The sequence below is a fragment of the Moschus berezovskii genome, chromosome 27 (assembly GCF_049115385.1).
Source record: "Moschus berezovskii isolate FMDL1 chromosome 27, NW_MosBer_1.0, whole genome shotgun sequence".
Classification (NCBI taxonomy): domain Eukaryota; kingdom Metazoa; phylum Chordata; class Mammalia; order Artiodactyla; family Moschidae; genus Moschus; species Moschus berezovskii.
The window spans coordinates 21,911,437-21,933,594 of record NC_142486.1 but is presented as its reverse complement, the minus strand read 5'-3'; the positions used below and the strand labels follow the sequence as shown (position 1 = coordinate 21,933,594).

At 46.6% G+C, this 22,158-nt stretch overlaps 1 protein-coding gene across 1 annotated transcript in view; it reads left to right on the top strand.

Annotated features, from left to right (window-relative positions):
• OTOA (otoancorin) overlaps positions 1–17,276 on the top strand; it is a 69,858-nt gene extending 52,582 nt beyond the window's left edge. The window contains exons 24-28 of the mRNA XM_088832941.1: positions 8,984–9,126; positions 9,359–9,495; positions 10,005–10,102; positions 13,222–13,417; positions 16,705–17,276. Of these exons, the coding sequence (XP_088689067.1) occupies positions 8,984–9,126; positions 9,359–9,495; positions 10,005–10,102; positions 13,222–13,417; positions 16,705–16,775 (645 nt within the window). The 3' untranslated portion in view covers positions 16,776–17,276. The remainder of the gene's footprint in view (positions 1–8,983; positions 9,127–9,358; positions 9,496–10,004; positions 10,103–13,221; positions 13,418–16,704) is intronic.
• The last annotated feature ends 4,882 nt before the right edge of the window (positions 17,277–22,158 follow it).

Sequence of the window (22,158 nt, the reverse complement as noted above, 5' to 3'; positions counted from 1 at the left end):
TTGTACTGCAAGGAGATCCGACCAGTCCATTCTAAAGGAGATCAATCCTGGGTGTTCATTGGAGGGACCGATGCTAAAGCTGAAACTGCAATACTTTGGCCACCTCATGCGACGAGTTGACTCACTGGAAAAGACTCTGATGCTAGGAAAGGTTGGGAGCAGGAGGAGAAGGGGACGACAGAGAATGAGATGGCTGGATGGCATCACCAACTCTGTGGACATGAGTTTGAGTGAACTCCGGGAGTCGGTGATGGACAGGGAGGCCTGGCGTGCTGTGATTCATGGGGTCGCGGAGAGTCGGACACGACTGAGCGACTAAACTGAACTGATGAGCATTCTTTGGCATTGGGATGAAAACTGACCTTTTCCAGTCCTGTGGCCACTGCTGAGTTTTCCAAATTTGCTGGCATAGTGAGTGCAGCACTTTCACAGCATCATCTTTCAGGATTTGAAATAGCTCAACTGGAATTCCATTACCTCCACTAGCTTTGTTTGTAGTAATGCTTTCTAAGGCCCACTTGACTTCACAGAAACACAAGCTGGCATCAAGATTGCTGGGAGAAATATCAACCTCAGATATGCAGACGACACCACCCTTATGGCAGAAAGTGAAGAGGAACTAAAAAGCACCTTGATGAAAGTGAAAGAGGACAGTGAAAAAGTTGGCTTAAAGCTCAACATTCAGAAAACTAAGATCATGGCATCTGGTCCCATCACTTTATGGGAAATAGATGGGGAAATAGTGGAAACAGTGTCAGACTTAATTTTTTTGGGCTCCAAAATCACTGCAGATGGTGATTGCATTCATGAAATTAAAAGACGCTTACTCCTTGGAAGGAAAGTTATGACCAACCTAGACAGCATATTTAAAAGCAGAGACATTACTTTGCCAACAAAGGTCCATCTAGTCAAGGTTATGGTTTTTCCAGTAGTCATGTATGGATGTGAGAGTTGGACTGTGAAGAAAGCTGAGCACCGAAGAATTGATTCTTTTGAACTGTGGTGTTGGAGGAGATTGTTGAGAGTCCCTTGGACTGCAAGGAGATCCAATCAGTCCATCCTAAAGGAGATAAGTCCTGGGTGTCCATTGACAAATTATAGGATCTCTGGCCTCTCTGGACTTGAATCTCTGTGTCCTCAACTCAGCGTGACCACTGGGTTTTTTTGGGTTCCCTTTCCTGCTCCATAGCCTGGAAACTGCCTCCGGGCAGACAGTAAGGGCAATTGTGGGGTTCACCTGATTTGTTTTTCTTCTTTCAGTATTGTAGACTTGTGCTTCCTGTTGTCCAGTGTCTAAACAGAGTAATTTCATTTACTTTTTTCAGTTTATGGTGAGAGGGCGATTCCTGTGTCAGTGAATCCTTCATGGGCGAAAGAAGAATTTCTGCCCAGAATATGTTTCTGTTGGGTAGGAAGTTAATACACTGTATTGCTGGAAAGGGGTGTCTTAGCCGCTCTGTGTTAACTTTGTTCTTAGGCGGCCTTTCCCACAGCTGTCATTTTCAGCAGCAAGCTTACATATCATGTAATTAGCAACCCCAGAAAAAAGCCCTTCTTTCTCATTAATTTTTGAAACAGCCCCAGTATTGACTCCAATCATGTAATTGCCCAGTCCTAAACAATCTGGTCAGAAGAAGAATATGTGGGTTGGCCTGACACACATCAGAGAGTAGAATCCATCTCATCAAGACCATGTGAACTGAGAATAGGGAATGTGTGTGTGATAGTCTATGTAATGACCCCCAAAGATGTCCACTTTCTCATCGCTGAAACCCATGAATAGGTTCCCTTATGTGGCAAAAGGAACTTTGCTGATGTGATTAGGTTAAGAATCTTGCTGCTGCTGCTAAGTCACTTCAGTCATGTCCGACTCTGTGTGACCCCACAGACGGAAGCCCACCAGGCTCCCCCGACCCTGGGATTCTCCAGGCAAGCACACTGGAGTGGGTTGCCATTTCCTTCTCCAATGTGTGAAAGTGAAAAGTGAAAGTGAAGTCGCTCAGTCGTGTCCGACCCTTAGCGACCCCACGGACTGCAGGCTACCAGGCTCCTCCATCCATGGGATTTTCTAGGCAAGAGTACTGGAGTGGCTTGCCATTGCCTTCTCTGAAGAATCTTGCAGTGGAAGATTAATTCTGTTGGGCCCAATGTAATCACAAGGATCCTTAGTGATGGAGGTGCGTGCAGGAGGGCCCCAGATACAGAGGGCAATGTGACAGTGGAGGCAGGGGGACACACTGAGAGATTTGAAGGTGCAGTGCTGCTCGGTTTGAAGATCGAAGACTGGGCTCTGGGTCGAGGACTTCAGGCAGCCTCCAGAAGCTAAAACAGACAAGGAAATGAATGCTGTCTAGAGTCTCAAAAGGAACACATCCTGATGACCCATTTTAGGACTTAAGATCCCCAGAACTATAATAGAATATATCCGTGTCATTTCAGGCCACGGAGTTTGTGGTAATCTGTTACAGCAGCAAAAGGCAATGAATACAGGTGGTTCACAAAGGGAAAGGCATGGAGTTATCCAGGGGAGCGTGGATACTAGGCAGGCAAAACCAAGGCATGTCCCCTTCTCTCATGAGCTTCTTGCAATCAGGATTGCTGTCTCACATGACTCTGAGTGGCAACATTCAAATAGAACACGGGGTGAATTGTGCCCCGCTGGAGTTGGGCAACATGGAGGTCCTGGCCCTAAAGGTGAAGTAAGTTAATACATGTTAAATATGTGAACAGTGGGCTTGCCTGCTGGTTCAGACATTAAGAATCTGCCTGCAGTGCGGGAGACCTGGGTTTGATCCTTGGGTTGGGAAGATCCGCTGGAGAAGGGAACAGCTACCCGGGCCAGTATTCTGGCCTGGAGAATTCCATGGACAGAGGAGCCTCGTAGATTACAGTCCATGGGGTCGCAAACAGTTGGACACGGCTGAGTGCCTTTCACTTTCAATTTCATTGTGAACAATGCCTGGCACCTAGTAGTCAAAAAAATTAGTTGTTTTCATTGTTGTCATCAGTATATTGTCATCATCACACTCCCTCTTTCTGGAAGTTTAACACTTGCCTTATTTGCAAGATGAGAGGGTTGGACCTCCCCCTGCCCCACCAGTCTGCAGTTCCTTCCACTCTGACATTCTATAATCCTGGGGTTCTGTGACTCTAAAACTGGTTTTGACTGGCTTAAGAAGTGCCACATCACACTTCCAATATTAAAATCATTCTATTTGCAGTCTGGGAGAAAACAGGAAAATATCTCCAACTTAGAAACTACAGTATCTCTTTCCCTTTGTACCAATTTTCAATTCCCATGGATGGCAGTGAGATTTATCAATATGTTTGAAGGGGATATGAAAACCTAACATTTGCATATATCATTTGCAGTCAGTTCCTCAACTTTAGCTCCCAATCAAACCCTTAAATGCATGTTTCTAGATTAATAGTCAGACCTGGCGGAACTGCATTAACAGATAGTTCAGCTTAAAAACCAATATAAAGGAAAAAAACTATTATAGAAGCCAGAGGGATGAACAGAGAGATTGAAATCTTACAGCTATTCACTTTCAGCGGTTAATATTGCCTAAAAGTGTTGGTATTAATTGTCTTGGAATCATTACAGATACACTGGCCCAGTCATTCAAGGAAATATATTTTGGCTTATCACCTTGCAGGCTGAGCTTGCATTTTCCAGGTTCCAGGGGCAAAACAATTTAATATCACATCTTCAAAGTAATTTTATTTGAATTGTATTTTTGCACTTTCATTTTAAAATGGGCATGCCTGATAGTTGGGGAGCACAGATTGCTATGAGTCAACAAGTGAAACCTGATTATGAAGACTTAATAGGAAAAGTTCAAAAGCTAACTTGAATCTCTACCTCTCCTTCATCCCCAAACATCTTCACTGGCTAAGAGTAGAGGCTCTGGAGTCAGACTGCCTGGGTTGCAATTCCAGAACCAGTCATTCAAGTCATGTTGACATACTTGGCATTGCCTTGGCATCTTGGCATAACCTTGGCATAGTTACTTTAACCTCTCTGTGCTTCAGTTTCCACATCTGTGAGATAGAGATAATATTAATATTTACTTCCTAGGGTTGTGGGGATTAGAAAAGATAGTATGTGTAAATGGTCAAAAGAGTGTTGGCATACAGTAAGTGTTCAATAAATATTACCTGTTGTTATTTGGGATGCACATTTCCACTCAGTCAAGGACATTTAAATCAAAGCACGGTATTAACTGAAATTCCCTTATAGCACCTGTGAGCTTTGTAATCATTGAGGGGAACTTCATGAAGACATTGACCAATCTGATTTGCAGAAATGTAGGAAATCTCTCCGAAGCCAATCCATCATGTGATTGGATTAGAGAAGCAGTAAATCACTGCAGATGCTGATTGCAGCCAGGAAATTAAAAGACGCTTACTCCTTGGAAGGAAAGTTATGACCAACCTAGATAGTATATTAAAAAGCAGAGACATTACTTTGCCAACCAAGGTCCATCTAGTCAAGGCTATGGTTTTTCCCGTGGTCATGTATGGATGTGAGAGTTGGATTGTGAAGAAAGCTGATCGCCGAAGAATTGATGCTTTTGAACTGTGGTACTTGAGAAGACTCTTGAGAGTCCCTTGGACTGCAAGGAGATCCAACCAGTCCATTCTAAAGGAGATCAATCCTGAGTGTTCATTGGAAGGACTGATGCTAAAGCTGAAACTGCAATACTTTGACCACCTCATGCGAAGAGTTGACTCACTGGAAAAGACTCTGATGCTGGGAAAGGTTGGGGGCAGGAGGAGAAGGGGACGACAGAGAATGAGATGGCTGGATGGCATCACTGACTCTGTGGACATGAGTTTGAGTGAACTCCGGGAGTCGGTGATGGACAGGGAGGCCTGGCGTGCTGTGATTCATGGGGTCGCGGAGAGTCGGACATGACTGAGCGACTGAACTGAACTGAATTCGATGTCATTTCAAAGGACTATATATTGCCTGTGGCTTCTGTAAATCACTCACTCAGATGTTCATCCATTCATTCATTCAAAAAGTACTTATTATTCAGAATGTACCCTACTGTGGACTAGGCATTGTGCCAGGTACTGGGAATATGGTAGTGAACTAGCTGGATAGGGTCTTCATCTTTGGAGATTCTTCTTGGTGATACAGACAAAAAGTTGAGCAATCAAGAGGAAACATTTAACAAATTTTGATAAGGGATAAGCAGAAGACGGACAAGGTTCTCATGGAAATAGTGGAGAGGGAAGCTACTTGGGATGGGAGAATCCAGGAAGTCTTCTCTGAGCAGGTAGCATTTAAATAGACCTGAGGGATAGAAAGGCAACAGCTGTGTTAAAAAGTGGAATCCCATTGCAACGTTTCAGTGTTTGCCAACACTTTCTCTTAACATTAGAGTGATCCATATTGTGTGATGGGATGGACTGACATTAAAGGGAGATGGGAAGATTCACTGTGACTCTTCCACTCAGGAGATGTTCATCCTTGGATGTCCCCTCCCTACCTTTGCCTTGTGAGCTCTGGTCCTTTAGTAATCTTTATAATCTGTCTCCATGATCCCTGACAATCCACACTGCTGCTGCTAAGTCACTTCAGTCGTGTCCGACTCTGTGCGACCCCATAGATGGCAGCCAACTAGGCTCCCCCGTCCCTGGGATTCTCCAGGCAGGAACACTGGAGTGGGTTGCCATTTCCTTCTCCAGTGTGTGAAAGTGAAAAGTGAAAGTGAAGTCGCTCAGTCGTGTCCGACCCTTAGCGACCCCACGGACTGCAGCCTACCAGGCTCCTCCATCCATGGGATTTTCCAGGCAAGAGTACTGGAGTGGGGTGCCATTGCCTTCTCCAACAATCCACACTATTATGCAGCTTATCTTTAGAGGATTGACTTGGGTCCTTCCGCAAGTCCAACAAAGGCAGATGAAATTAATCAGGATTCATCCAGTTACAAGTGACAGAAAAGCCAACTCAAAGAGACTTGAGCAAGAATGTAGTTTGCTAACCCAATAAAAAATGAATGGAAGATCTAAATAGTTCTTCAAAGAAGACATACACAAGGCCAAAAAGCACATGAAAGGATGGTCAACATCACTAATTATTAGAGAAATGCAAATCAAAGCTACAGTGAGGTATCACCTGACATTGGTCAAATGCTGGAGAGGGTGTGGAGAAAAGGGTACTCTCATACCCTGTTGGTGGAAATGTAAATTGGTGCATTATAGAGGACAGTATCGGAGAAGGCAATGGCAAGCCACTCCAGTACTCTTGCCTAGAAAATTCCATGGACAGAGGAGCCTGGTAGGCTGCAGTCCATGGGGTCGCTACGAGTCAGACATGACTGAGCGACTTTACTTTCACTTTTCACTTTCACACACTGGAGAAGGAAATGGCAACCCACTCCAGTGTGCTTGCCTGGAGAATCCCAGGGATGGGGGAGCCTGGTGGGCTGCCGTCTATGGGGTCACACAGAGTTGGACACGACTGAAGTGACTTAGCGGCAGCAGCAGCAGCAGCAGAGGACAGTATAGAGCTTCCTGAAAAAACGAAATATGAATTTCCGTATGATCCAGCAATCCCACTCTTGGGCATATGTCCAGAGAAAACCATAATTCAAAAAGATCCATGCACCCCAGTGTTCATTGCAGCACTTTTTACAATAGCCAAGACAAGGAAGCAACCTAAATGTCTGTCGACAGAGGAATGGATAAAGAAGATGTGGTACATATATAATGGAATACTACTCAGCCAGAGAAAGAGTGAAGTAATGCCATTTGCAGCACCATGGATGGACCTCGAGATTGTTATACTGAGTGAAATAAGTCAGACAGAGAAGGAAAAATATCACATGGTAATGCTTATATGTGGAATCTAAAAAAATGGTGCAATGAAAGCACATTTACAAAACAGAAACAGAGTCACAGATGTAGAAAACAAACTATGGTTACCAGGCGGAAAGAGGAGGAGGGATAAATTGGGAAACTGGGGTTGGCGTATACACACTACCATATATAAAATTGATAACTGAAAGGACTTACTATAGGGCTTCCCTCATGGCTCAGATGGTAGAGAATCTGTCTGCAATGCAGGAGACCTGTGTTCGATCCTTGGGTCAGGGAGATCCTCTGAAGAAGAGAATGGCCCATTCCAGTATTCTTGCTTGGAGATTCCTATGGACAGAGGAGCCTGTTGGGCTATATAGTCCATGGGGTTGCAAAAAATCTTACATGACAGAGCGACTAACACTCACTTTTCACTAAGGACTTACTATGTAGCACAGGGAACTCTAATCAGTGCTCTGTAAAGACCTATATGGGAAAAGAATCTAAAAAGAGTGGAGATATGTATATGCGTGTGTATATGTGTGCGTGTGTATATGTGTGTGTGTGTGTGTGTGTGTGTGTGTGTAAGTAACTGATTCACTTTGCTGTTCACCTGAAAGTGACACACTGTTGTGAATCAGCTCTACTCCAATAAACATTTTTTAAAAAGAATGGAGTTTATTGACTCCTATCACAGAGGATGTCAAGAGTGGAATTAAAGTATGGCTGGATCCAGGGGCTTCAACACTGTTGTCAGGACTTTGTCTCTCACCATTTTTGACTCTGCTTTCTTCTGTGTTGGCTGTGTTTAGAAGCAGTTTCTTTCCATGTGGTGAGTTCTAGCAGATTCAGGTATTTGTCTTCCAAGGTCCAGTCCAGAGTAAAGAAAGCTCAGCTCTTCTAATTGCTCCAGCCAAAGTCCTGGTTGGTTTTGACTGGATCACCTGCCCAATCTAGAACCAATCACTACAGTCAGGCTAAGAGACATTGTGACTGGCCAGGACTGGACCACAGCCTCACCTCTGGAACTCAGAATGCAGTTAGCTTCAATTGGACCACATGAAGTAAGAGTGTGGGAAGGCTGGCTCACCAGGGAAAGTCATGAACAATGAACAGCCACTATGCTAAAGAAAGCTGATCGCCGAAGAATCGATGCTTTTGAACTGTGGTGTTGGAGAAGACTCTTGAGAGTCCCTTGCACTGCAAGGAGATCCAACCAGTCCATTCTAGAGGAGATCAATCCTGGGTGTTCATTGGAGGGACTGATGCTAAAGCTGAAACTGCAATACTTTGGCCACCTCATGCGACGAGTTGACTCACTGGAAAAGACTCTGATGCTGGGAAAGGTTGGGGGTGGGAGGAGAAGGGGACAACAGAGAATGAGATGGCTGGATGGCATCACCGACTCTGTGGACATGAGTTTGAGTGAACTCCGGGAGTTGGTGATGGACAGGGAGGCCTGGTGTGCTGTGATTCATGGGGTCGCGGAGAGTCGGACACGACTGAGCGACTGAACTGAACTGAACTGAACACTACACATCAGCCCCTAAAATCAAAGCTAATTGGAAAGATTCCTGTGTGGTTTTAAATGCCAGAGCATTTAATGTACTACCCTCTGGAATTGAAGAGTGAGAGGCAAACCTATTTCAGGGTAGATTTCACGAAGCTAACATCTGACTTGAACCCCCAAATAAAAGGATGGATTTTAACAGTTGGGAATGTAGGAAGGGCATTTCAGATTGAGACACTGACTTGAGTAAAGGTGTAAAGGCAGAAAATTACAACGTTTTATCAGAAAATTGTGAAAGCAGACGCTGGAAAAGTTCAGATCCTAATGCAGAAGAACTTAAATGATCAAACTATCTGAAAGTCATGAATGATGAGGGGAATAAGCCAGCAGACATAGACCCAAGGTGCCAGTGTCTTTAATGCTGAAGGATTCAAGAACTTCATGGTCTAAAGATGCCTCCGTAGATCAGGGGACATACTCAGTAGAACAACACAACCAGGAGGTTAAACTGGATGAGTGGCTAGGATGGTTTGGAATGGGTACTATGTCCAGAGGAGAAGCATGAGCAATCAGTCAGGAGGCTGGCTCCATTATCCCCTTGGATCTTGGGGTCTTGATCATCCTGGATGGTTCATTTCTTGTCCTTCTACATTTTTATAGGCTAAATCCATTCTGCAAGGGTTTCTGGAGGATTCAGGCTATAATGTCCAGGATCTGAAGAGCTTCCACTTGGTGGGACTTGGTGCAACCCTGTGTGCCATGAATGTCACCGAAATCTCACTTATAAAGATCTTGGAATTCAGGTAACCAAAATACTAGTCCACAGAGCGGCAAATGATTGATTTGTGGTTCATTCATTCATTATTTATTCATCAAGGTGTTCTCTGCTTCCTGATGCTTTGCAACCTTTCTGGGATAAAATAGGGAGTGAGATTAGCTGGATCCTTTCTTGGTGCTGAGCCTACCTACCTTTTGCATATCTATTTTGGCTGGAGCGTCTCCTAGGCTCACACTATATCCCTCCCTTGTAACCAGGGTGGTGGTGGCCAGAATCGGGACCCTGCTGTGCAGTATCCAGGTCTTGGCAGAGTTTAAGAGGAAGGCAGAAGTTGTGTTTGGGGAGCCCGCTGAGTGGTCCAGCTTTGTCTTGCAGGAGCTTGGGACCATTGCAGGTAAGAGGCACCTTGGGCATGCCTTTCTATCCCTTCCCAACCTTAAATCTGGGGACAAAAGAAAACAAACAAAATCCTTGGCCACGTATAGTAAACATCCATAGAGTTATGGTAGAACCTAGATTTCATGACTTCAAGTTGCAGACGGTGGGGGTGTGCAAGTCTGCTTTGTAACAAGCTCTCTTGGTAATTCTGTGTAGCTAAAGTGGTTTAGAATGTTATTTAATTGGCTCCAAAATAGATTTATACACAATTTAAAATTTGTGTAAAGTGAAGCTCTTTCTGGGCATAAATTTCCTTGTAGGAGACCAATCAGGGCTAATGTGACCCACCTATTTTTTCCCTGAGTTGATTAAGGAACCTAATTCCCCAGTGTGACTTTCAGGGCCTTTTGTAAGGAATGATGTTTGCCTAGAACATGCAGATCTGTACATTACGCAGTGCCATTAATAAAACAAACGGAGTTCTGATGGCTTGAATTAAACCCTCTGATTCCTATTTCTCCCCAGCTGGATTAACTAAGGAAGAGCTCCGAATGCTTGATAAGGATTTGATGCCATATTTCCAGCCATCAGCAATCAAATGCCTTCCTGATGAGATATTCAAAGTAAGTACTCAGTTTCTCAAGGAGAATGGAAGCTTGACCCCATTTCAAATCACACAGGGAAGCAGATGGTAGGTGTTGGATTCTAGGGACCTGAAACCTGCTTCTGCTAATAGGGCCAGAGGAGAGCTATGTGCCAACAATGGATGGATCACAACATAATTTTAGCTATTTTGTTTTTAAAGTTTTTTCTTCAATTTTTAATTTATCTTTTAATTGTGTCTATTGTTATGGTTTCCTTCTCTTTCACAGCCACTGGCACTAATTTTCTATTTATGATGGTATGACCCTTGGGATATTTCAGAATTTGGAATTTTCCAGAGTTTAGAAAGATCACTCTGTGAATCTACAGTGTTGTAACTGAACACCTTCAGCAGTGTCTGGGGGAAGCACCTTGTAAGCAAGTACATTAATATTTCTGTGAAGAAATCTGTGACAAATCACACTAATTGGAATAAATAGAGACTATAAATGGTTTCACATCAATTCAGGTCAGATTTTGCTGGCAAATTAGTTTGTCTTAAACTTTGGAAAAAACTTACAGGTTTCAGACTTTTTTTTGGACTTCAGAATTGTAGATGAGGGATGACATTTCCATTAACATTTCCTTTTAAAATAAATTTAAGTGAAACATTTAAATTGATTTAAAGAAAAGTATTAAGAAAGCCACAGTAGGATAGGTGGTAAACAGCTATGGAAAACATCGAGAGGGTTGAAGTGGATCTACTGAGGATGGGGAAGCAGATGTATAAGATTAAGAGAGGTTTGGTGGGGGCAGACTGCTCTGATGAAGAGTGACTCTGGTGTTCTTGTTTTCTGGGTAACTTGGAAACATATTCTGTCCACCAAAACTGGATAAGGCACACCAGGCTAGACAAGCTCGCATGATGCCATGTCATTGATTCTTTTTAAGACAAGAAAACAGATCTTGAACCACTTCAGGACCAAGAACAGTTCCCAGCACAGACCAAGTGTGAGCACTGTTTGAAAAGTGGAAGTCGCTCAGTCCTCTCTGCCTCTTTGCAACCCCATGGACTATACAGTCCATGGAATTCTCCAGGCCAGAATACTGGAGTGGGTAGTCGTTCCTTTCTCCAGGGGATCTTCCCAACCCAGGTATTGAACCCAGGTCTCACATTTCAGGTGGATTCTTTACCATCTGAGCCTCCAGGGAAGCCCAAGAATACTGGAGTGGGTAGCCTATATCCCATCTCCAGAAGATCTTCCTGACCCAGTAATCAAACTGGGGTCTTCTGCACTGCAGGTGGATTCTTTACCAGCTGAGCTACCAGGAGAGCTGTTTAGGGGAAATAAACAAGTAGCTGTCCTTAAAGCCCATTCAGCTTCTCTTCTGGGGACTCTGCCTGGGGTAGGCAGCTTGGTCCTTGAAGTTGGCATGTTGCTGAGCATGCTCTCCTGGTCTTGTTTGGAATGTACTTTGCAGCTTACCTTTTCTGGAAATTCCTAGCGGCCACTTACATTGCCTAGGTGCTAGGGTGTAGGTACCAGACTAGGTTCACATGGCATGCACCGGTGAAGGCATATAATGCAGTGCCTTCAGGGGCTTGAAAATGTAACAAAATAATGTAGTGGCCTGGGTAGGGACTAAGGTGAACTGGAGAGCCAGTCTAATGCTGGGAAAGCTGCTTCTCATCTCCGGCACAGGATGCGATGCTGCGTGACAGTGTGGACACTCATTTTCATGTGACATCTCCTGATAATTAAATGTTGGAATCGCTTTGAATTTATTTTTTAAAACAGTTTAAGAGGCTTAGGGTTGCAAGCAGCAACATTGGAAAAATAGATACTTTTTATAATGCAGACTCTGTTAATGGTAGATGTAAGGTATAAGCCAGAACTGCATGTCTGCTGTGTGTGTGTGTTTGGTGAGAGGGAGGAGGTGATACTGAATTTTACAGGACAGGTTAGTTAGGTGAGAGGGAGAAACAGTGTTCTGGGTGGAAGGATGTACTGCCTCCTGGGGGTTACACATATGGCTGTCCATTCTCCAGGAGTGAAGGATGCCAGCAAGGAGTGGGGGGTGGGGTGCTGGAGAGGTGGGCAGGACCCAGAGCTTGAAGGCCTTATTACTATGTAAAGAGCTTGAGCTACGTCCTGTGAGAGGGGGCAGAAAGGGTTCTAAGCAGGGGAATGACATGATTCCAGGGAAGCACCAACCTCGACAAGAAAGAATAATGTGAAGGAGCAAAGACAGGGTGAGAGAGCAGAACCCCCTTTCTCAGAATCTTTGGGACCCTTAGAAAATGAGCAGGATGACTTTAGAGGCACCTGACCTCCCACATCATTTCACACCCACTGGAACTAATCACGGAATCTTCTAAGCCAGAAGTGATTGCAGAAAACATCTTGTTCAGGGCCCTTGAGCAGAATCCCCACTGCTGTGTGTCTGTGGCACACACCACTAATAGATTACTGCACTTACCCTTTGTAGAACCCTTAACTGGACTCACTGGCGATGAGTTGAGAATCCACATAGGAGATAAGTTCTCTGTGCCATCCCACATCTAGTCCGAAAGCACAGAGAGGCTATGAAACTTGCCCAAGGTCACACAGCTAGTGTGTGGCAGAGCTGGGACACAGATTGAAAGCTTTGCCCTTTAGGTGTGTGTTTTCTCTACCATATCAGTGTTTCTCCGGTGGGGGACTTGAAGCATTGTGGGCAGGGTAACTTGCACTGCATTAAACATCACTAAGTCGCCTTATCAACTCTCTTTTATGACTGATTACTTCAAGGAGGAAATCTCAATTTGGAGCTAAAAAATATATATATATTTAAAAGGGGCCCCGGGATCAGACTTTGTTGGCCAACAGATCTAGAGTTGTTTTGCTTCTTCTGGCATATTTTAAATGAATACTTATTGCAAGTCATCCTAAGTTTCCATTTTTGGAAATTGCCATTAATTTTGTTAAATTTTTATTTTATAATAGATCTGTATTAGTAGTGAAAGAGTGATCTCATTTTAAGGAAAATTCCTGAAGAGGAGCACAAATGAGAGATACATGGGTACCGCAAAGTTGTGCGGGGCCCACGGCGCATGCCCGAGCTTTGGGAAAGTCTCAGAGGGTCGCCTCTGAGGGCGTTGTCCCCTTCCCCCCTGCAGGAGCTGTCGGCCGAGCAGATCGCCTCCCTGGGCCCTGAAAACGCGGCGGCGGTGACCCCAGCCCAGCGCCGGCAGCTCAGCATGTTGCAGCTGCAGAGCCTCCAGCGAGCGGTAGATGGCGCCAAGGCTCGCTCCTGGCTGGACGCGCCTCCCAGCGCCAGCCCCGCCGGGACCCCGTCCTCTCTTTCTCCCCCAGGTGAGCCGGACAAACCCAGACCCTCCTCCCACTCCTAATCCCCCTTCCTCGTCTCTCGATCCGCCCCTCCTGGCATGGGGCGGCGAGAAGGCTCCTAAAATTCAGGGTGGGGTCTCTGACGGTCCTTGAAGGTTCTGCATTCAGACAAAAACCCACAGTCCGTTCCAAGCATATGTAAAGAATGGTCAACTCCGGACCACTTGCAAGTCTGGGGACCTGGGAAGCTCTTAAAAATTGCCAGCCCCACGGTCCCCACCCAGAACCCACGGAATCAGAATTTCTCAGGACTAGATGGGGAAACAGTGGAAACAGTATCAGACTTTATTTCTGGACTCCAAAATCACTGCAGATGCTGATTGCAGCCAGGAAATTAAAAGACGCTTACTCCTTGGAAGGAAAGTTATGACCAACCTAGATAGCATATTAAAAAGCAGAGACATTACTTTGCCAACAAAGGTCCATCTAGTCAAGGCTATGGTTTTTCCCGTGGTCATGAATGGATGTGAGAGTTGGACTGTGAAGAAAGCTGATTGCCGAAGAATCGATGCTTTTGAACTGTGGTGCTGGAGAAGACTCTTGAGAGTCCCTTGGACTGCAAGGAGATCCACCCAGTCCATTCTAAAGGAGATCAGTCCTGGGTGTTCATTGGAAGGACTAATGATAAAGCTGAAACTCCAATACTTTGGCCACCTCATGCGACGAATTGACTCACTGGAAGAGTCTAATGCTAGGAGGGATTGGGGGTGGGAGGAGACGGGGATGACAGAGAATGAGATGGCTGGATGGCATCACCGACTCTGTGGACATGAGTTTGAGTGAACTCTGGGAGTTGGTGATGGACAGGGAGGCCTGGCGTGCTGTGATTCATGGGGTCGCGGAGAGTCGGACCCGACTGAGCGACTGAACTGAACTGAAGCCCTTTCAGTGGTTCCTTTGCTCCTCCGTTCTTCCCACCATCCAGGATTAATAAATTCAGTCGATAAATCTGGGGAACCTACTATGTGCTAAGCCTGCTGTAGGAGCTGGTGAGTAAGGCAGGTGAGGCTCTCTCGTAATAAACAAGGAGATTTCAAATCTGATTAAGACCAGGGAAGGAAAGCAGCAGCAGGAGGTGGTGGTGATGAAGAAATGAGCTGAGCTGAGGAGTCGGGGGTGGGGGTGGCTTGCTTTCTGGTTTTTTTTTTCCCTCCCTGCCTGTCTCACCTCCCCTCCCCTCGCCCTCATACTTCTTTATGACTCCTGTCTTTAGTGAGCACGGTCTTTGGACCAAGCGTGGTGCTCGGCTCTGGGGAGGCAACGATGAACAAGCCAGGTGTGTCCTACTCTGTCCTTGTGGAGCTCCCAGTCCAGGGTGGGGGTGACGGAAGCCCCAGCACCCAGGCGACCATGAGGCAGTAGGAGGGGTGTTGTGACGGGGGGACACAGGGATCGCTGGGGAGAGGCAGCTTCCTGGGCTTCGGGGAGGGGAAGCGGTTGTGGAAACCTCCTGAAGACTGATATCTAAGCTGCAAACCCAGCTGGAGAGATACTCTGGCCATGTGAGGAGTGTCCCAGGTAGAGGCAAAAGCAAATGCAAATACCCAGAGTTCAAAGAGAGCTGAGGCCTCACCATCTCCAGGTGCCCCCCTTGGGGATGGGGGGATGCCCGATTTCTGCAGATGGGAGCCATGCCCTTTGATTTATTACTATCTTTAAACTTTTTCATTGAAATATAATCTACATACATGTAACAGTTATTTGAAAATGTTGCAGTGTTTTGGGTCTTATATAATGCACACAGTAGACAATGCACATGGTTTAAAATATGAAAACTCTGAAAAGGTATGAAGTGAAACATCCACCCTCCACTCCCTCTTCCATAGTCACCCAGTTCTCCTCCTCAGAGCAACCAGTGTTACCAGCTTGTGTATCTGTCCAGAGTTAGTCTATGCACATCCATAGATTATCCCTGCACTTTTACAAAAGCTTAGTATATACTTTGTTCTGTGACTTGCATTTTTCACCTGAAAATTTACCTTAGAGACAGTTCCATGTCCATATCTAGGAGCCGTGCAGTTCTTGGTTTTCTGGCTATGCTGTGACTGTCTTTAACTAGATCTCTATAGACGGTAATTCAGTTGTTTCTATTTTTATACTGTTACAATCAACGCTGCAGCAAATGACTTTATATACTTTGCATCTGTTCAAGTACATCTTCAGGGTAAACTCTTCCAAGTGAGACTGGGGGGGTCAGAGGGTCGGTGCATCTGGAAATTCTGATACCAGAGAAGCCTAGATCCTCTTTCCTTCCATTCACCCCACCGGCCTGAGCTGGTCCTGGCAGCCAGGTGAACCGTTCCTGGGGTCCAGGCAGTTAATCTTGTTTCCTAAACTTGCTTTGTTATCTGAACCACCGGGGTGTGATATTTAAAATCCAGATCCCCTGGGCTGGTACCTGACTTGCTGAATCAGAATTTGCAGGGGAAGATCCCCGAATTTGCATTTTTAGCCATACTCCTGTAGTTAAGGCAGTTCTCAGTTCAGTTCAGCCCAGTTGCTCAGTCGTGTCCGACTCTCCGCGACCCCATGAATCACAGCACGCCAGGCCTCCCTGTCCATCACCAACTCCCAGAGTTCACTCAAACTCATGTCCATCGAGTCGGTGATGACATCCAGCCATCTCATTCTCGGTCGTCCCCTTCTCCTCCCGCCCCCAACCTTTCCCAGCATCAGAGTCTTTTCCAGTGAGTCAACTCGTCGCATGAGGTGGCCAAAGTATTGGAGTTTCAGCTTTAGCATCAGTTCTTCCAATGAACACCCAGGATTGATCTCCTTTAGAACGGACTGGTTGGATCTCCTTGCGGTACAAGGGACTCTCAAGAGTCTTCTCCAACACCACAGTTCAAAAGCATCAATTCTTCGGCGATCAGCTTTCTTCACAGTCCAACTCTCACATCCATACATGACCACGGGAAAAACCATTGCCTTGACTAGACGGACCTTTGTTGGCAAAGTAATGTCTCTGCTTTTTAATGTATTATCAAGGTTGGTCATAACTTTCCTTCCAAGGAGTAAGCGTCTTTTAATTTCATTAAAATCAGCATCTGCAGTGATTTCTGGTACTTGTTAATTCATGCAGTCTCATATACTTTGCCCTCCCACCCTTTGCTATTTGGGGTCATTATTCTTGTTTAGGGTTGAGCAAGCCAAGACCTAGTGAGGGGGCGGGTACAGGGAGCTAGTGCGATGTGCCCACCCTCTGTGGGCTGCTGAGACCTCCTGTGAACTCTTATTTTGTTTCCTTGTAGGAGCCTGGGTCTCCGGGGGTCTTGGGCTGGGCTACCCTCTCCTGGTCCTGATGCCCAAGCTCGTGTGGTGAGTGGTGTTTGCGCATCGCCCTGGGGCCCAGGCAGCTGGCCAAGGCACTTGCAGACCCCAAGGATGCTGCAGAGGGTGGGAGTCCCCCATCCCGACTCAGAACCTCAACGAGGGCAAGGAGACCCTGGGACTTTGGAACTGAAGAGGCGCTAAAGGAAGAATAATTATTAAAATATGGTCTTGCACCTTCTTAAACTGGCTTGTATCCTCAGCAGGGAGACCTCATCTCCATCTCCCTAGTTTTCCAGCTTGGAGACAGGGAAGCTGTGGAGGGGAGACCATTTCCTGTCAAAAGCATGAAGACATTAGTACAAGTTAACACCCTCCCTCTAGAGAGAGATGCCAGCCAGCGATGGGTGCAGGTCAAGGCCCCTGGTTTCACCAAGGCCTGCTCTGGCTTCTCTTCTGGTTTTTATTTCCCTTCCTCAGAGATATAGGGCATATTGGATTTCTTCTTCTTAGATATTTAGCAGAGCTGAAATAAATGAATCCCGTAACAGACGCCGATATTCCTGCCTGATTGTTGGGACTAATTGATGTTTGGGTGGGCATTGCATTGCTTGGAAATTAAAACATTTAACATGGCTCAACGTTAAATCAATTTTAAAACACATTTTCCAGTTACCTTCCATTTCCTTGGGAGTCAGCTGAATGAATGGCTGTTAAACTTTCAAAAATATGCCTTTCTTGGTGGAGGTGGTGGCTCTTCTAGGTTTTAAGTGCTCTGGGCTTTGGGGATGGGTTGAAATAAAAGAAAATATACTGTGTAAGTCAGTCACTCCTGCGTTTATGGTGTGGCAGAGCAAATGCACCCACTGGCCCAGTCCTTTTGGAGGCTGGGATGGAGTTATCTCTGGAAATTTGCAAGATGCTCGTGACCATTGGCTCAGGAAGGCAGAGCTCAGGAAAGGGTGCTTTGCTACCTCCCGGATGTTACGCCTTCTCAAATTCAGCCATCAAAGTTGTTTCTCATAACATAGCTTAAGGTGGCAAGTTTTTTTTTGTTTTTTTTTTGGCGGGGGTTCCCAGCATCTACCTTCTGCAACTCCCCCAGCTGTTTGCAGAGATCACGGTCTCAGTGTGCTGGCTATGGCTCTGACTGGTCAGGACCTGTGCTGTACTGGTTATTAATACAGGTAGATATTGTGGAGGCTGGCGAGTCTTCAGAAGTCATGTGTGGTTATTACAGAAAATTAAAAGGCTGGGTTGTGGAGGGTGTGGCCCTGTGGATATTACTTGGGGTCTGATCTGATTGTCTTTCATCACTGGTGGGGAAGTGGTCGCTAGTGCTGCTTCTGGAGCCCAGATCATTTATCTCATTATAAACTCCAGCCCCATTTTAGCTGGGAGAGACTGGCTGCTTCGAGCGGGATGCTGGGTAAGAATGTGTCTGCCCAGATTCCCTTCAGAGAGGTCTTGGACCTTGCTCAGTAGTCCCACTTTCTTCCAGCCTTGAATTATCCTGGGCAACCACAACTTCCTATAAGTCAGACTTCATGCTGCTGATGCCAAGTAGCTTTGCGTCTCACTTTCGCTTCTGATCGTTTGTTTTTGAGTTAATTTCTGGATCGGTCCTCCCATTGTGGATGACAGTCATGGCCCCTGTTCTGCAGGTCCAGTCTGCATCAGGCGCTGCTCTGAGGTCTTTACTTGTGTCATTAGCTCACGTCATCATCATCATGACCCTGCCAGGTGGATGCTGTTGGTTCCCATTTTCCAGATGAGGCGACTGAACCTGAGAAAGATGAAGGAACTCTTGTCTAAGGCCGCTCAGATAGTGAGGATTCTGACTTTTTGTCTCACCCTCTGCTGCCTCCTGGATGGATATTCTTGAACTTCTCTAATGAGTTAGATCAGAGAGAGGTTCTGTAGATCTCTTCCCCTCCTCCTCTGGTGGGAGGCCAGCTTGCCTCACAGCTCGTATAATTGGTGATTGCCTCAGGCAGGAAGACAAATCCAGCTTATGCCCTGCAGGACCCCCAGGGTCTCGGGTTGAAGTGTGCAGCCTTCTGCACGCAGAAAAGCAGCGGTCACACCTCAGGTACAGTTCCCGTTCACCTTTTCAATGTCAGCGGTGCTGTTGGGTTCCCAGCCTCCACTTTCTGCAGCTCCCCCCAGCTGTTTGCAGAGATCACAGTCCCTGGCGTTGCGGGTCACAGTGTGCTGGCTATGGCTCTGATCAGTCAGGGCCTGTGTCATATCGGTTATTCAAATTTTTTCACATTGCTCAGCTAGATCCTTTTACAGATCCCCTCCCATCAAGCTTGATGGGGGCTGGGAGTCTTTCTGCACCTTCAGTCTGCCCCATCCAGTGGGACTTAGATTTAAGCTGTTCCTTCTGGTACCCAGGGGTTCAGCCACAGCGGCTGGAATGGGTTCCATTGCCAATGACAGGTGGCTGTGAGTTGGTGCATGTGTGAACATGTGTGAGTGTGTGTTTACCTGGCTTTACTGCAGAAATGCTGTCATGGAAGAGGCAGTAAACAATGTTAAATATTAGGTATTTTTTTGTCCTTAAAAGTTCTTTGTCCCTCCTTGCCTCCTTTAAACACATCTGTATTGCCTCCCTATAAAGCATATATGTAATAAACAGGGAGGCCTGGCAGAACTCCAGCCCACACGGTGTCTAAGTGGCACATCTTCAAAGTGCAGATCTTGAAACCTTCTTGAAGTGAGTGTCCTTGCTACAAATCCATCCAGGACATCAGGCGATTCCTGGGATTCTCAACCACTACAGGAGGGTCGTTGTCCACTTCTCTGCCTTTCCGGCCCCAGGAACTGACTACTTCAGAAAGGGACATAGCTTGTCTGATCCTTGAAATGTGGCAACTCAGCAGCAGGTGAAGACCTTATTTGCCTTCACCTTCATCCTGGCCTTTTATGAGCCCAAGAAAATGCCTGCTGATGAAATGTGCGGGAAGGGGCTGTCCTTTCCCAGGAGAACTCTGGCCCTGAGGAGTTCCTTCTAGTCTCTGAGACCCTCTGGAACACTCCTGTGTTGGGGGCAGCTAGACAGTGGTTCCCAACTCTTCTGCTCGCTCCCTTTATTAGGATGGAACAGCCAAGCTTTGGCCATGTGGCTTCCTTGTGCATCGCAGTGGGTAGAGTCTGCTTCCCCACCTGCTAACTTTGGCTTTGGCCGTTGAGCAGACAGGACACCATCCCTCCAGCAGAAGTGAAGTCATACCCGTGCTTGTGTGATTTGACCTCTTGGTAGCTGCTTCCGCATGTGAGGAGACCTGTGGGTGAGGAGACGCGGAGCAGACCTGAGCCCAGTGCACAGCTTGGAGCTAAGCTGAGATCAGCAGGATCCAGCTGAGCTCAGCCAAGCCCAGGAGAGCCACAGCCAACCTGAATACTCATACGTGAGAAGTATATATTTGTTAAGGGAAGCCATTGAGATTTAGGTTTATTTGTTACTGTAGCCAAAGCTGACTTGTACTCCATGACTTCCGCATGCCTTCCTGGCACGGGCTGGTCACATGCTGGGGATAGGAAGGTGGTGCACTGTCCCTTTCATCACATTCCCATCATTTGCCCTGTAGATCGTGCCCATTAGGGAAGCTCTTTGTCAAATGCTGCGCTTCTTGATACAACACCATGGCCCCTAACTGCCGCTTACTTCCCGTTTCCAAGACCAAGAGCAATAGAAATCAGATAACTGCTCCTCTGGGGTCAGAGCTTCTGCCCATAACATGGTTGTTCCATCTGCTCTGCCATGGCAGCCTTCATATCTAGTGGCTCATCAACTATTTCACCTGGAGCACTCACCGAGCCAACATCATTGCCTCCATCTCTGCAGCTTAGCTCTACCCCCTGGTACCATCAAGACTCTGTTAGCTTGAGTTTCCCAGAGGGATTTTCAGGTCAAGTAATAGCACATGGAATAGGTGCACCGGCCCATCCTCAGGGGAGAGCATCCCAGCTGGAGAAGCCATCTGGCTCTCCTCCAGGTGTGTGTCATCTCCATTCACACTGGAAGCTGGAAGACCCATTGAAATGGCTGAGGTCCACAAGTCTGACCTTGAGCTACTCTGCCTTGGGGGTCTGCTCCATCCGTCTTCTTCTGTTTCTTGCTATGTTAGGCCCACTGAGATCCCACTCTCTGCCATGACATCTTGGGTCAGGGATCCTGAGACTGATGGGCATGCTGGTGGTTTTCCACTAGTGTCCAGTCAGCTTCAGGACCTCTCACACCAGGAAGGATTTGGAATTGGAGGAATGGACATGACCAGCATGTAGCCCCACTGGAATGTAAGCTCCCATGGGCAGAAACCCTGACCATCTTGTTCAATGACATATTCTTCCTGCTCAGCAGTCCCCAGTGGCCTGGGTCATGGTTGGTGTTCACTGCATATTTGTTGAATATCTAAGTGAAACTACTTTCCCCCTCACATCAGACTGAACTCAGTAGGACCTCTGATCAGGCGAGTGTTGGTAAACTTGGGAGATGTGATAAGAATATGCTCATTTAACAAAAAAGCATATTGAGAACTCACTTTTTGCCAACCCCTGTGCTGGTCGTGATGGAGGCAGAACACACACAGCCCTGTCCTCGTGCAGGCCACGTTGTGCTGGGAGCTAGTGGAGGCATGTAATAAACACACGCAGATAGTGATCAGATAGTGATCAATACAATGGAGAGAAGTCAATCTGGTGGTGGTGGGAGTGAAGGCAGAGAACAAGCTTTAGGGAAAAATCAAGTGGTCATGGAAAAGATAGTGACTGAGCAAAGACTGGAAGGCAGTGTGGGACGGCATGCGTATACCTAAACTTACACCTGTGTTTCCATCTACATTCACATCGGCATCCATGTCTACACTGACGTCATCATCTCTGTCTGCATCCGGTCCGGGTAGCAAGGAGGAGTGAGTGTGAAGTCCCAGAGGCAGGACTGGTGCTCCGGATGTCTGAGGGCCAGCGGTGACATGGTGGGTGGGAAGAGGCAGGAGCTGAGGCTGGAGAGACGACGGGCCAGATCAGGCAAGGCCTCGGGGGCATCACCGGGCTTAGTCTCCTGGTTCTGAATGAACGGAGAGCAGCAGGAGGTGGAACCCCATGGGACCTCTGCCCTCTTGTCGTGACACAAAGGGAACTCAGAAAGAGTGGCTGTGGCTCCAGAAGCCCTGTGGGCTCTGTCTTGCATCCTCTCTGTATTGTCAGGCTCCCTGTAGTTTTCGTCGTGTTGCTTCCCTGTAAAAGAGTCTTTGCATCAGTTCAGTTTGGTGAGCGTTCTCTTACTCTTAGAAGATTGAACTCAGGATTTGGTTTCCACGCTCCTTGCTGTGTCCTCGGTGTGGGGAGAGACCTGACCCTTCCCTCCCGCCCCATACTGATGACCCCTGAGAGCACATCTCCTTCTCCCCACACAGCCAGGTGAGCAG